At 37.6% G+C, this 16549-nt stretch overlaps 3 protein-coding genes across 3 annotated transcripts in view; 1 reads left to right on the top strand and 2 right to left on the bottom strand.

The window, feature by feature from the left end:
* The window catches only part of LOC125779336 (uncharacterized), a 331687-nt gene that overhangs the window by 156888 nt on the left and 158250 nt on the right, over positions 1–16549 (bottom strand). The window lies entirely within an intron of this gene.
* LOC125779296 (uncharacterized) lies at positions 2642–4399 on the bottom strand. The gene has a single exon (XM_049460561.1). The coding sequence runs from the start codon at positions 4232–4234 to the stop codon at positions 2693–2695; it is 1542 nt and encodes a 513-aa protein (XP_049316518.1). The 5' UTR covers positions 4235–4399; the 3' UTR covers positions 2642–2692.
* LOC125779543 (uncharacterized) lies at positions 15223–16216 on the top strand (the record flags this gene model as incomplete). Its single annotated transcript, XM_049460910.1, has 1 exon — positions 15223–16216. A coding segment is annotated over one exon (885 nt), but the record flags the coding sequence as incomplete, so codon positions are not given.

Below are 16549 nucleotides of genomic sequence, written 5' to 3'. Positions count from 1 at the left end.
TCGATTCTCCTTTCACGGGTCTTTTCCAAGATTTGGCGCTTGGTGAATATCTGGTCGGTTGTTGATTTACCAGGTCTGAAGCCACACTGATAAGGTCCAATCAGTTTGTTGACGGTGGGCTTCAATCTTTCACACAATACGCTCGATAGAACCTTGTACGCGATGTTGAGGAGGCTAATCCCACGGTAGTTGGCGCAGATTGTGGGGTCTCCTTTTTTATGGATTGGGCATAGCACACTTAAATTCCAATCGTTGGGCATGCTCTCATCCGACCATATTTTGCAAAGAAGCTGATGCATGCTCCTTATCAGTTCTTCGCCGCCGTGTTTGAATAGCTCGGCCGGCAATCCGTCGGCCCCTGCCGCTTTGTTGTTCTTCAGGCAGGCAACTGCTATTCGAACTTCGTCATGGCCGGGCAATGGAATGCCTGCTCCATCGTCATCGATTGGGGAATCGGGTTTGCCTTCTCCTGGTGTTATGTGTTCACTGCCATTCAGCAGGCTGGAGAAGTGTTCCCTCCATAATCTAAGTATGCTCTGGGCATCGGTGGCTAGATCACCTTTAGGGGTTCTACAGGAGTATGCTCCGGTCTTGAAACCTTCTGTAAGTCGCCGCATTTTTTCGTAGAATTTTCGAGCATTACCCCTGTCGGCCAGCTTATCAAACTGTTCGTACTCACGCATTTCGGCCTCTTTCTTCTTCTGTCTACAAATGCGTCTCGCTTCCCTCTTCAACTCTCGGTATCTATCCCATCCCGCACGTGTTGTAGTCGATCGTAACGTTGCGAGGTAGGCAGCCTGTTTTCTCTCCGCTGCGACACGGCACTTCTCGTCGTACCAGCTGTTCTTTTGCACTTTCCGAAAACCAATTCGTTCGGCTGTCTGTTGTGATTGCAGCTTCTCGACGTCGAACCTTCCTTGTGTTTGTTGGCGTGCGTTTTTTGCTGCACAGAGGCGGGTGCGAATCTTGGCTGCAACAAGATAGTGGTCCGAGTCGATGTTAGGACCTCGGAGCGCACGCACATCTAAAACACTGGAGACGTGTCTTCCGTCTATGACAACATGATCGATCTGGTTGGTGGTTTTTCGATCCGGAGACAGCCAGGTAGCTTGACGTATCTTCTAATGCTGGAATCTAGTACTACAGATAACCATATTTCGGGCCCCGGCGAAGTCGATCAGCCTCAACCCATTTGGGGATGTTTCCTCGTGGAGGCTGAATTTACCGACCGTAGTGCCAAAGATACCTTCTTTGCCCACCCTGGCGTTGAAGTCGCCAAGCACGATTTTGACATCGTGGCGGGGGCATCTCTCATAAGTGCGCTCCAAGCACTCATAAAGAGCATCTTTGGTCACATCGTCCTTCTCTTCCGTCGGGGCGTGGGCGCAAATCAGCGATATGTTGAAGAACCTCGCTTTGATGCGGATTGTGGCTAGACGTTCATTCTCCGGAGTGAATGATAGTACTCGGCGACGGAGTCTCTCTCCCATCACGAATCCAACACGCTCCTTTATATGGCCACTGTAGTAAATGTCACAAGGACCTACTCGTCTCTGTCCTTGTCCCGTCCATCGCATTTCTTGGACGGCGGTGATGTCAGCCTTTATCTTTACGAGGACATCTACCAGCTGGGCAGCGGCACCTTCCCAATTAAGGGACCGGACATTCCAGGTGCATGCCCTCAAATCATAGTCCTTATTTCGTTTGCCATCGTCATTCGTCATCAAAAGGGGGGTCTCTCATCCGAGGCTGTGTTTGCTTTTTCATTGGGGTTGTTTTTTTACGTGGCGGGTCCCAAACCCAGCGCACAACCCTAAGTAGGGGATATTTCGCCTTCTCACTTTAGCTCGCCTTCAAACGGATGTTCTTAGGCTACCCAGAGGATAGCTTGGGACTTGGTCAAAGACCGGAAGTCGTGAGCTGCTTGAGTCATATGTAAAATAATCGTTTCTGGCCACTCCCAAGTGAATGACGATCAGAGAACTTTCCTCACTTGCGTGAACTTCTAATTGATTTTTCATTTCTGAAACAAAATAACGTATGGTCAATCTAAATTTATATAAAAATAAAAATTTTAATATTAATACTTTTTTAATTTTAAATAAAAACAGTTGCAAGTTCTTCGTATTTCATGTTATTTTTATTATTAACAAAAAAAATTTTAATATTTCAACCTAAAAAATGAGGATAGTGTTTAATTATTGTTTAATAATTAACTAATTATTCAAAAGATATATTATCATAAAAGTAATAACAGTCTGCTCAAACTCAATTTCGAATTTTTTGATGATACGTTATTTTGCATTTCAGGTGACGATATGTATGTGATATTATTTATATGTCTGCTGTAAAATTAAATTTATACATAAATATGTATTAATAGTTATAATCATAACTTTTTAGTCATTGCGACAAAAACTAAAACAAACATATAGTTTATTATACATTTTATATAAATTAATTAATTGTTTCAATTTTAAATAAAAAATAAAATATTAACATCTATTGACCAGCAATAATTTTTAATTTTCTTTGTTTAGAACTTCCTTTTTGCAGGGTTTTCTTAAAAGTATTAATAACATAAATTCTAAAATTTCTAGTCTATGGTTACAGCACTCCCCACTGAATTTTTGCATGCTTCTAACATGAAAGCCTTTATGCCTAATTTCTCAGGCTCTAATTTAAAAATTTGTTAAAAAATTATGACATGTTTTACACTAGCACTCATAAGGGGTTCCGATGGAGCAACGAGATTACCGAAATCTGTAAGTGATTGATAGTTTTTGTGAAAAATGAACAGTTCACTAGGAGCAGTTAAAACTTCATCTTTTTTCCTTAATTCCTCGCAACATTTTTCACATTTTAACCTTGGAATGATTTTGTATGCCACATATCCAACAAAATATCTAATTGATACCAGCTCTAAACTAATATCTGACTGGTTACAAAATGAGTCTTCCAAAAAGTAATTCTCATGCCATTGGTCGTTAAGATCGAAATCATATAGCAGGCTGTTATCTTCTTCCTCATTTACAAGCAACTCCGGTTCATTGTTAGAAACGCTGGTAATTACCTGATCCATTGAATCCTGCGTCTCTTCACAGTTGCTTAATGAACTATTTTTTATAATTTTGAAAGCCAATAACCTGGCTAAAATATTATTCAGCTCAGCTACAGAGGGGTTGGTATTATTACCGCCTTTTTGTCTTAATACAGCAAATATATTTTCTAATTTGTCTTGGTTTAAAGATTTTGTCATAATGAAAAATGTGTCTGAATTATCATTTAATACTTCTTCGACGATTAGAAGAGCAGATTTTAATGATAATTTCATTCCATCTAAAAAATATACTCTTTTTTTTTCGTCGACAAATTCAACTCCCTCTAAGTAGCATAAGAATAATTGAATAAATTTATGTGGTTCTTTGTTGAGTTGAATAGCAGACCGATAACAATTATCTGAGTATAATGATCCACTATTCATGCAGTCAAAAATTTTGTCAATTTTTGAAATAAATTCAGCCGTTGATAAAGCTACCGCTTGTGGACTTTGCTTGAAACCCGATGCATCGCAAATAGTTTTAATAGCAGCTTCTACTGTTTTGCTAAACACTTGCGTTGCAAATTTAACTCGCATTTTTTGAAATGAGTTTGGAAATATGTGTTGTCTAGTCAATTTTGGGCACATCTTGGTATTGCAGTTTTCCTCTCGTTCCCAAAACTCTTGTATGACTTTAAAACTTACAATGCCATCGGGCGTTTTTAGGTCACACTTCAGCAATCCATTCCGTAACGACTTAATCAAATGTAGGAAATCAAACATACAGTAAATTTTTTTCCCTTCAAAATTAAAATAAGGCTTTTCTGTACTAACCCCAAAATTAGAAAAGCATTTTCGATTAGACGATCCCTGATCGCAAACAAGTACATTTATATTTATGCCAAAGCTACTTATCATTCTCAGAATTTCTTTAATAATTCCACATAAAACATTTGAGGTTAATCCGTTCTCAGAAACAAAATAATTTAAAATTGAGCTCCAATTAGAGAACATTGATTTCAGCATAAAAACGCATACCTGCTTACCAATTTTATTTGTTCTCTCGAAGCCTGTACATTCAAATCCGTCAATCAAATCCAGTTTTGAATTATATCTTAATTCCTTTCGAATTGCCATTTCGTCCATCAAAAGTACCAAGTGATTTTCATTTTTTTCTTTTAATTCTAAACACATACTCTTGATGGAATCGAAGGCGACATTTTTGATACCAGGTTGAAGGAATTTTATTGGAGCCCACCGATTTAAAGTGCTTATGTGTGGCAAATTTAAATTTAATTTATTCCTTAGAAAGGAAGTTGACTGTGAAATATAAAATATATTTTGTGCCAAATATTTCACATCATCAGAATATTCCTTTGGCCTCGTGCTTACCAGCAGCTTGCAAAATGTTTTGGACTTAGAACTTATATTTTTTAAAGAGTCAATTGAGTTTTGCAACATCCTTAAATTTGTCTTTCTAGATTTCAAAACAGGGAGTTCCTTATTTCTCAGCTTTGCTTTGATTTTTCTAAATTTATTTAATAAATCGCTGTATTTTTTCTATAAAAATTAGATATTCTTGTATTTTTTTCACAGTTATTGCACATAACATCATCCCAGTGGGGTCGCTTCGAGGGAATATCTGGTTCCACAAGGTCTTCATCAGAAAATAAATGATCTTCATCCAAATTTAATGTTGGAATTGCATAATTTTTTCCCGATGAACGTGCTACTGAAGTGATTATGACAAATAAATATAAAGTGTTTTGTCATAATCTGCATTTGCAACATTGCATTTTTCCCGCCAAATTTGACCAAAAATAAGATCGGCAGCGGGAAATTTAAACAATTTTAAATTGGGGCAGTATCTTTTTGATTTTTGCCAACTGCGCACACAACATTTAATTCCCGACCTTGCACTATTTTTATTTGTCCTTGTAGTATTTTGAATTGCGGCCATACCGTTGCAATTTCAATGTAAATACAAAGACAATTAAAAATTTGGAGTATGTATACAAATAAGTTTATTTGGAACAAGCCACGTAAAAATATTTGTAAAAAATTTAAATTGGGATCAACCACGTCAAAATATAGATATGTATGTATACAAACAAAAATCAAAATTTGTTTCAAGCGCAAGGGAGCATACATCCATTCACGTAGAAGATCAATCGCATATTAACATATGCACACATGCTCTAACCCAGCGTTGTCCACGGCCTATGCGCACAATAGCGCACGGACAGTGCAAGACACCTCACACCAACATGTCGCGACAATTGTCTGTGAAAGCACGATTGTGCTACTGTATTCAACTTCGTAGGCAAGCAAAGAAGAATTTTGCGATCAGTTGACGCTAGAATAACCAACACAAGCATAACGTGCACACAGTCACGTTGGACAACACTGGTCGCGCCTATTCGTAAATTCTTGTTGCCTATTCGTAATAGTATGTCGTGTTTTTTGTTGTTGGCTTTTTGAAAGAAGCAACGGTTTGTATTTGCGATCAAGTCTGTTTTTGTATTTACGAGCAAAAACAAAAATGCAGAAGCAATGACGCTTTGCAGTGTATATTTCAAAAGAATTGAATTGACTTTTGTTTTTGAATATGCTCTGGTTAGAGAGCCAAACAGAATACTTACAGAATCAATAAGAATTAAATGGACTTAAAAAATTTAAAGTGGAAAATAACAAGAATTAAAAAAAATTAAATTGTTAACCAGCAATCAACCTCAGCAATTTAAAGACATAATGCAGCGGCAAGGATTAATGTAAGTCAGTGTTCAATAAAATGATTTTCTACTAAATAAATTTAATAAGAAAAAATTATTAAAAATAAAATTTTTATATAATAAGGCTTATTTAAGTTCGTAAACAAGTGATAAACTTTAGAAGAAATAATATTAATAAATTATAAAGAAAAGGTTCATATTTTTCATCTTTCAAACGTAAAAGAAAGGTAGTGAATCAAAAATGAGTCAGGAAGAACAAATAGCATCGACATTGTCACTAACGTTTCCCCTCCTAACATCCCTTCCACTTTCACCCCTAATCAAAAAAAAGAACTCGTATCGTTAATATCGGAAACAGTTTCGCATTCTACACTCTCAAACCGAAGAAGAAGTTGAACATCCTGTAGATTTTAGCGTTAACGTAGTCGCATCCGAAAGAGTTCCGGATGTGGTAAAATTTTTAAGATAATTTTCGGGTAAAAACGGAGAATTCAGTTCATGGCGGAAATCGGTAGATAGAATATTATTAATGTACGGACAGAATAAGAACACCCCAAAATATTTTGCTATCCTGCATACAATAAAACACAAGATAGTTGGCGAAGCTGACATGGCCCTTGAGTCTTACCGCACCCCATTAAATTGGGGTAAGATAAAAAAATGTGCCTACATTACTCAGACAAGAGAGACGTTAGCACGTTGGAATATCAAATGACAACACTTGGTCAACGGGGTTGCACTGTTGAAGAATTTTACCAGCAAGTTTATCAATATCTCTCGCTAATCCGGAATTAGGTAATTTAAAATTTCACATTTTGCCCAAGTTAAAAACCTTTGATGCCATAATAGGTAACGATACAATGAAAAGTTTAAACGCAGTAATTTTTACTAAGGAGAACTATTTTACATTACTCAATAAATACGAATACCCCATGCACCAGCTAGCAATTAATTCTATTGCGCACACTACATTAAGGCTAAATCATTTGGGTCCCGAAGATAACGAAAATTAAAACAACTCTTTAACTCACGAACTTTACATCCAAAATTATGACTAAAAGCGATAAGCCAATATATTCCAAAACTTACCGTATCCAATGCCTTTAAAAAAAGAAATAGACAAACAAATTGAGGAATTACTTAAAGATGGCATTATTCGACCATACAATTCTCCGGTATGGATCGTACCGAAGAAAGAAGACGACTCAGGATTAAAAAAATTTCGTATGGTAATCGACTATCGTAAATTGAACGAGGATACCATAGCAGATAAATATTCCATTCCAGATATTATCACTATTCTAACTAATCTAGGATCAAATAAATATTTTTCTACAACTGACCTTAAGTACGCACAAATTGCAAAACCCTAGACTGAAATACTGAGAGGAGAACTGGGAAGAGTTTCCAAAAATCAGTCTAAAAAGACTCTTAAATTTAACTGCCCAACAAGGTGAAGCTTTTAAAGACCTGAAAAATTGCTTGACATCAGACGATGTTATACTTTACTATTCAGATTTCGAAAAAGCTTTTGAGCTTACCACGGATGCTTCAAATTACGCTCTAGGAGCGGTTTCTATCAAGACGGTAGGCCAATATCCTTTCTGTCAAGAACTCTAAGCAGAGCAGAGGAAACTTTTACCGCCAATGAATAATTGTTGGCAATAATTTGGGCTCTACAGTCCCTGAAATGCTTCCTATACGGATCAAAAAAGGTTAAGATTTACACTGATCATCAACCATTGACCTTTGCTCTCAGCAACAAAAATACAAATGCAAAAATGAAAAGATGGAAGGCACAATTGGAAGAATATAATCACGAAATCATTTATAAACCAGGCAGCACAAACATCGTCGCCGACCTACTCTCACGACCACCAATCGCTAATTTAAAATCAATGACTGTCCACAGTAGTGACAGCTATTCCGAAAATTTAATTTCTTCAGTAGAAATTAACGTCTCCAAAAACAAAATTTTCATATCAGAAAATTCATACAAATTCGAAATAGTTTTCCCTACGTACTATAGCCACCTAATAACTGAAACAACCTACAATGAAGAATCGTTAAGATCGCTTTTAAATAAATATCTTAATCCATCGGTAATCAATGGTATAAAAACAACAGAGCCCATTGTGCTAAAAATCCAATCAATCTACCCTCTACATTTCGCAAATTATAAAATTCGTTTCACACAAATCGAAGATATTACTAATACCGAGGCCCAAGATAAAATAGTAATCGAGGAACATAATCGTGCTCACAGAAATGAAAAAGAAAATAAGCGGCAGATTTTGGAAAAATATTATTTCCCCACTATAGACGGGAAAAGTATAAACAGTATGAAAAAATCCTTAAAAGAAATAACACAGTACAACAGCTAATCTGGGGGGTGAGAAATTCCAAGTCAGGGTGATGGTACTAGGTCAGTATAGTAAAACCCTCAAAGGGTTTGGCGTTCGTATGTGTCAGTTTTTTTTATGACCTTTTACATTTTTTCCTTATCTTGATGTTTTTTCGCTTAATTGTAACATTTTGGGAAAAACGTAGTTTAACATAACTCGCGAACCACTTGTCCGATTTTGATGAAACAAATTTAGAAAAATTAAATTAAAAAAAAACCACGTTTTTGCCAAAATGTTACTACTAAGCGAAAAAACATCAAGATAAGGAAAAAATTTAAAAGGTCATAAAAAAAACTGACACATACGAACGCCAAACCTTGGAGGGTCTTACTATACTGACCTAGTACCATCACCCTGACTTAGAATTTCTCACCCCCCAGACAATAATCCCAAAAATGTTCCACAGTGTAATATGATAGTTCGGGTGGTGGAGCACGGTGTGGCTCGTTCCGTAGTTGTGGTTGGCTGTGGGGAAACGTACGTCGCAAATGATTCCACAAAAGATAATTAATAAAAAACAAAAGGTTTCTTATCTATATATACTATATATAAATGAAACCCGTTTTCCGTTGTCACAGCATCACGCGTGAATGGCTGGACCGATTTCACTAATTCTTTTTTTGTTGTATTTGTTATTATTAGGAGAAGATTCTTATGTAAAAAAAAATTATGAAAGTGTCCGGAAAACGCCTAAAAACAGTCCTTTTCTTTTTCCCATACAAACGTTTTATTTTGTATATATGTACATACATATGTAAGTAAAAATGAATGTTTGTTTGTTAGTAACGCTAAGGCTCGAGAACGGCGAAACCAATCTTAATGGAATTTACAGAAGTTGTTCGCTGTGGATCTGGAAAGGTTCAGAAATAAAAAAAAAAAACTTTTCATAAGAAAAAGTCGAAAAATTGGAAATTTCCAAAAATTTACTTTTTTCATACAATTCTTTTTTCTTTTGTTTTTCAATATTTTGAATTGTAAATTATTTGAATCGTTCAATTTCGGTCGCTTGCTCTTTTATTCCGGCTATTTAAAAAAAAAATTTGAAAATTATTCAGTGAAAACTTTATGTGTGTTTCAAACGAAGTGATAAATTACAGATTGAAATTTGTTACGAAGCCACGAAGAGGTCCCGCTAATATCGGTCTGTGTTCTTTTTGCCATCCACGCTAAGGCACATGAACGAGTACTCCCAGGATGCGATGACATACGTGTGGAATTATGGATCGGGGTCAATCAGCAAGCGATTGTCACGTTGTCACAGCACGACTTTTCAAACAACAGTTACGATGCTCTTCTTTGGATGGTGGATAGTGGTTCCACCAGATCAAATTGATGAAATCATTTCTGCGGAAATTTCTCATGCAGAGAAAGATCCATTATTCTACGAAGTGATGAAAACCAATATGGTGCATGGACCTTGCGGACACCACAATCCCACTTGCAATAAATGCACGAAACACTATCCACGTGCTTTTCTTTCGGAAACGCAAACTGGAAATGATGGATATCCACTCTATCGTCGTAGCTCACCAGACGACAATGGTAGGACATTTGCCATTCAACTTAGAGTACTGAATATCGAAGTTGACAACATATGGATCGTACTATATTCTCCACTGTTGTCTAATTCACATTCAAAAGTCATATAAATTTTGAGTATTGCAGTTTGGTGAAATCGGTAAAATACGTTTGTAAGTACGTCACCAAAGGAAGTAACATGGCAATTATTGGTCTTGAACGATATGGTCGATACGTGAACTGAACTAAAGCGCTTTGTAGGACACATACTTTTGCAATTCTTGAACGTTTTCCGTCTGTTGTGCGTCTCGCAGTTAATTTGGAGAAGGTCAAAGTATATACTTCAACCCAGAGAATACAGTACAGCCAGTGGAAACAGTGCCAGCAACAAAATTAACATTTACGAGTTTTTGCTCAACTTTCGTCAGATATCCGTTTGCCAGAACATTGCTCTATTCGGAAATACCTTGATAATATACCTGGAATCCATCGTCGAAGAAATAGTTGCGCAGAAAACAAGGCCAACCAGTAGATGGACATCCAGGTGTGTTATCAACTAATACATTAGGACGAACTAACACAATCCACCCCAAAAATGACTATGGTTTCTACCTTCGGTTGCTATTGATAAATGTACGCGGTTCAACTTCATTTGAGTCATTGTGTACTGTGAATGATACGGCGTGTGCAAAGTTTTGAGAAGCAAGACAGCAATTAAAATTGCTGGAAAATGATAATCACTGGAATACAAGTGAAGTTCGCACACTTTTCGCGATAATCCTTTCGACATATCAGCCTTCAAATCCGCATATATTATGGGATACGAACAAAAATGATATTGCCGAAGACATTTTACATCATCTTCGCTAAAAATTGGAAATGGATCAGTTTCGGTTGATACTTCCGGTGGTTTGATATCAATTCCATCTGCCGTTTATCGATTCGCGAACGATGAACTAATCACGAATGGTTATCCGAACATTGGCCAAATTATCGTACCCTTGAGTGCACGCGCAATAATAGCTCCCAAAAATACCTATGTTGATGACTTAAACTGGAAGATTCAAAGTCGAATTCCGGGAGACATGCGCTCATACAAATCGATCGATCGTCTAGACAATGAAGACGACGCCGTGAATTATCCAGTGAAATTTCTAAATTCTTTGGAGAGGCTTGGTATGCCACTGCATCATTTGCGTCTCAAAGTTGGATCTGTCGTTATGATGTTTCGCAATCTACAAGCGCCGAATGTAATGGACCCCGACTGATTGTGACGCACCTATCGAATACAAGGAGGAGTCTACGAATTTCCTTGAGTTCTATCGATTTGCTATTTCAGTTCAAACGGATTCCGTTTCCAGTAAGAATTGCATTTGAGATGACAATCATCAGGACACAAGGATAGTCGCTAGAAATGTGTGGCATAAATTTGGAAATGCTATGTTTTTCACACGGCCAAAAATACGTGGCGTGCTCACGAGTTGGAAAACTATCTTCTCTGTATATTTACGCACCGGAACAGAAACCAAGAAGTGTTGTTTATCAAGCTACGTTACAGTGAAACAAAAAGAAATGATAAATTTAACTTTCTTTTCATTTCAAAGCACATAATTTGACGCAGGGCAACGGCTGCGGGGTCAAAAATTTTTGAAAATTATTCAGTGAAAATGTTATGTGTGTTGCACACAAAGTGATCAATTACAGATTGAAATTTGTAATATCGGTCGGTGTTCTTTTTGGCAGCCCAAGGCACTTGACCGAGTACTCCCATACTCCCGATGACATATGTACGTGCGGTATTATGGATCGCGGTCAATCAGCAAGCGATCGTCACGATGTCACAGCAAGACTTTTCAATCAACAGCTTCGATGGACTTTATCTTGAAGCAACGTATATATGGGGCTGTTAGATGCTAGATGTACCCTGTTGAGTGGCAAGAGAGAGGTTCGATTTGGAGAATGGCCAAAGAGTGTATTTCAACCCAGGGAATACAGGTCAGCCAGTGGAAACACCGCCAGCAACAAAATTAACATTTATGAGTTTTTGCTCAACTTTCGTCAGTCATCCGTTTGCGAGGACATTCGGAAATACCTTGATATTATACATGGAATGCATCGTTTAGGAAATAGTTACGCAGAAAGCAAGGCCAACCAGTAGGTGGACATCCGGTGTGTTATAAACTAATGCATTAGGACAAATTTACACAATACACCCGAAAAACGACGATTGTTTCTACCTTCGGTTGCTATTGATAAATGTACGCGGTTCAACTTCATTTGAGTCATTGCGTACTGTGAATGGTACGGTGTGTGAAACTTTTTGAGAAGCATGCCAGCATTTACAATTGCTGGAACATGATAACCGCTGGAATCAAACGATGGGCGACGCGATAGCTACTTCCCATGCCACTAAAGTTCCCACACTTTTCGCGATGATCGATTCAACATATCAGCCTTCAAAACTGCGTCAATTATGGGATACGAACAAAAATTACGTTGCCGAAAACATTTTACATCGTATTCGCTAAGAATTGGAAATGGATCAATTTCGGTTGATACTTCCGGTGGTTTGATATCAATTCCATCTGCCGTTTATCGATTCGCTAAAGATGAACTAATCACGAATGGTTATCCGAACATTGGCCAAATTATCGTAACTACGATCCCTTGAGTGCACGCGCAATGTTAGCTGCCAAAAATACCGATGTTGTTGACTTAAACTGGAAAATTCAAAGTCAAATTCTGGGAATGCGCTCATATAAATCGATCGATCGTCTTGACAATGAAGACGACGCCGTGAATTATCCAGTGGTATTTCTAAATTCTTTGCTTGGTATGCCACCGCATCATTTGCGTCTCAAAGTAGGATCCGTCGTTATTATGTTTTGCAATCTTCATGCGTCGAAAACAAGGGGGAGAATGCTTGATTCTACGAATTCCTTTGAGTTCTAACGATTTTCCATTTCAGTTCAAACGTATTCCGGCATAAATAAGGAAGTGCTATGTTTTTCACACGGCCGTGGCGTGCTCACGAGTTGGAAAACCATCTTTTCTGTACACCGGAACAGAAACCAAAAAACGTTGTTTATAAAGCTGCGTTACATTGAAAAAAAAAATGAAATGATAAATTTAATTTTTTTTCATTTCAAAATACATAATTTTACGCAGGACAACGGCTGTGGGGTCAGCTAGTGTTGTATAAAACTTACCAGTCATCAACAATATTTCTAAATCGCAAGGAAAATTTTTATGTTATTACACACATACATACATACATACATACATACATATTACGCACAAAGTTTATTTTCTTTGTTTATTCTCTCTTGCTCTTCTAATGTGGATCGTTCACAATGCGTAACCAGCTGTCAAAGCTACTTGAAGAAATAATGTATTTTTTTTTCTTGAGCAATTACTTGAGAGCTGGATACCAACCTTTAGGCAAAATTTAAAATACGAGGTTTGACAATTAAGTAGTGAGACTGATTTTATTGCCTCGCTTGTGGTAAACCTGTGATCTTGAAATTCACTTTCTCTTTTTCCGGCATCCTTCCCCTCTCCATTGATATAGTATATGTACCATCGCTCTAGCTTGTTTAGTTCGCCTGCTGCGTCAAGTTGAGTAGACGTGTGTTTGTAGTCCTCCTCACGAAAATGGAAAAACGAAATCAAGAGCAACGCGTCGCGATAAAATTTTGCGCCAGATTTTGCGAAACACCTTCGGAAACGTACGCTAGAATTGTAAGAGTGTATGGTGATAGTGCTAGTAGTCGTGCCCAGGTGTTTCGATGGCACAAAGAGTTTAAGAAGGGGCGTGAACGCGTGGAAAACGAGGCGCGGAGTGGGAGACCAAACGAGGTGCGGACTGACGCGAGTGCGCAGCGTGTTCGCGCATTAATCCGTGAAGATCGGCGTCCACAAAGAATTCGTTCCACAGGGGAAATCTGTGAATCAATTCTACTATTGCCAATTTCTCAAAAGATTGCGAAAACGAGTCAACAGGATGCGCCCAGACATCGCTCGTAACTGGATCCTTCATCACGACAACGCGCCGTGCCACACCGCCCTCAGCGTGTCCCAGTATTTGGCCATCCAGGCGGCCGTGACGAGGGTACTCGCGGACATCCCAGTCGAAGCCTTCCGGAAATGTTACAAAGCATGGAAAACTCGCTGGAATCGCTGTATAGCCGCCTTAGTCCCCTTGGGCCCCTTGAAGGGGATGGCAGAGTTATAGAATAATTTTCAAATATACGGTTTTTATGGAATCAGTCTCATTACTTAATTGTCATACCTCGTAGTATTGATAAATGTATAAATATAGTAATTGGTGGGTAAGTTAAAGACCATTGTACCATGATTACAACGCAGTCTTTAATACAACAATAAGAGGTTTTGGTAAGAATTCAATTATAAGCGTTTAACTTAGTATAAATAATAAACAAAAACTAAACACATGCAAAAATAATTTAGTTAAACTAAAAATACTCTGGTTTTTTCGCGTTAAAAAAAATAAACAGTGGCAACAACCGATGTTTGTCTCTAATACTTATTTCTGGGAAGCACCAAATTTCTTTTGTAAACCGTTACTATTCAAGAGAGTGAGTGATTATATCATTATTGTTTTATCTGAAGTTAACTCGCTAAAATATCAAATTTTGCAATGGGTAAGCGAACAACTACTATTATTGCATTTGACGAAATAAGTCAAATTAAGTACAAAGTAAGTTACGGGATTTATGCTGATGACGTTTTAATATATACTAAAGAGGACAGCCTTGAAACGGTTCAGGCGATTTTTTGTAAAGTCCTTAATGACATTACTGTCTGGTCGGCTCAGTCAGGAGCGATTATATCATATGAGAAGTGCAATACCTTGCATATCTGTCGGAAAAAATGCTGCCCAAATATAAAACTATGTCATAACAATGTGTATGTAAGCGATGTCAGCAGTTTGAAAATATTAGGCGTTTTGTTTGATTGTAAATACACTTTTAGGTTTCACTGTAATTATATTAGAAATAAACTTATCAAACGCCTCAATATTATAAAATATATTTCGTCTAAAAAATCATTTGTTCATACTACTACACTTTGTAATATTGTTAAAGCATTATTTTTAACTGTAATTGACTACGCGCTGCCAATCTATGGAACCTGTGCCAAAAGCAACTTAAATCTTCTCTGTGCTCCATATTACGCAGCGGTGCGGAAAAGCTTACGGGCCTTCACCACCACCCCCGTCGACAACATGCTAACTGAATCTGGACTCCCTAGCATAAATGAGAGAATCGAATACATGACTGCAAGCCTTATATACAAAATTTTATGCTGCAGTAACAGCCACCTCTTTGACGAAATACTTAAAGCTTCCAATCGAAAGTATCTTCCAAAGCGGCTCTCAGCGATACACCGTGTACTGATCACTGCCAAGAAATTAAATGTATCAGTTAAACCAACTCGGAAAGTGTACCCAAACTACCCGCCTTGGCTGCTGTCAGACTTATCACTTGAAACCCGTTTATAAACATTTCAGAAGCAAAACACCTGTCCACAACTTTACGCGCAAAAATTTCTGGAATATAAAGCTGAGCTAAGTCAAAAAGCATTCAACTTTATTTTTATCGATGGTTCGAAAACCAAATTTTCAACCTCATTTGCAGTAGTCTCCGAAAACCTTGATGTTTTAAGAAAAGGTATCCTGCCTAATCATTGCTCCATCTACACCAGTGAAATCTTTGCTATATATCAAGCCGCCTTAATTGCATCGAAAACCAAGGGCAATTTCTGCATTTGTACTGACAGTCGGTCTGCCATTGATGCCCTCTGGAAATTCAAAAAGGACAGCGTTCTAGTAACCCACACCAGGGATTTGCTAATTAAACACAAAAACAAAATTAAATTGATAAGGATTCCTGGCCATTGTGGCATCCAAGGCAATGAACTAGCTGACTCTGTTGCGAGGAGTCTTCATAATAACCCAGTTATCTGTTTTGACACTTTTAAAAAGGCCGATTTGTCGAGACATGTACGGCAGTATATTAACAATAAATCCTTACTAAAGTGGAAAGAATATGTTCACCATTATGCAGATATTAATCCAACAAAAATTAGGCCTACTTTTCCTTCCGATGCTAAACAGTCAGACATTCTCGTTTTCACAAGACTTCGTTTGGGCCACACGCAGATCACTCACGGACATCTTCTTAGTCATGGAGTATCATTATGCAACGTTTGCGGGGCAATGAGCACATCTGTGAAGCATATCTTGGACATCTGCCCTCGTTTTTCTATTCAAAGGCAACGGATTTTTGGCTTGACTGTTCCATCACAACTTCTTTCCGACACTGCAGCACTTAACATAAGCAAGATATCTAGTTTTATAGCCTCATGCAACCTATCTCATTTAATTTAGTTAACCTTAACTGTATAATATTTGTAATCCATAAACGAAATGTAAATTAGTATTTCTTTTGTAAAACCAGCTGATGACCTCGAGCTAGTGCTGTTTTTTTTTTCTCTTGTTTCCTGTATATTTATTGTGCATGAAATAAATAAATATCTATCTATCTCATATCAATGTTTAGTATTACAGTTTGGTGTAATTTATAAAATACGTTTGTAAGTACGTCACCAAAGGACCCAATATGGCGGTTATTGATCTTGAACGATACGGTCGATACGTGAACTGCAATAAAGCGCTTTGAAGGGTATTTACTTTTGCAATTCATGAACGTTTTTCGACTGTTGTGTGTCCCGCAGTTCATTTGGAGAATGGCTAAAAAGTGTTTTTCAACCCAGAGAATACAGCACAGCCATCGGAAACGCTTCCAACAACATTGACATTGACATTGACG

This window comes from Bactrocera dorsalis, chromosome 6, assembly GCF_023373825.1.
Source record: "Bactrocera dorsalis isolate Fly_Bdor chromosome 6, ASM2337382v1, whole genome shotgun sequence".
Classification (NCBI taxonomy): domain Eukaryota; kingdom Metazoa; phylum Arthropoda; class Insecta; order Diptera; family Tephritidae; genus Bactrocera; species Bactrocera dorsalis.
This window is presented reverse-complemented; position numbering and strand designations above follow the sequence as displayed.

Bases quoted from the DNA above. Each gene is read 5' to 3' on its own strand.
- LOC125779296 (XM_049460561.1), bottom strand. From the start codon at position 4,234: ATGTGTTTAGAATTAAAAGAAAAAAATGAAAATCACTTGGTACTTTTG.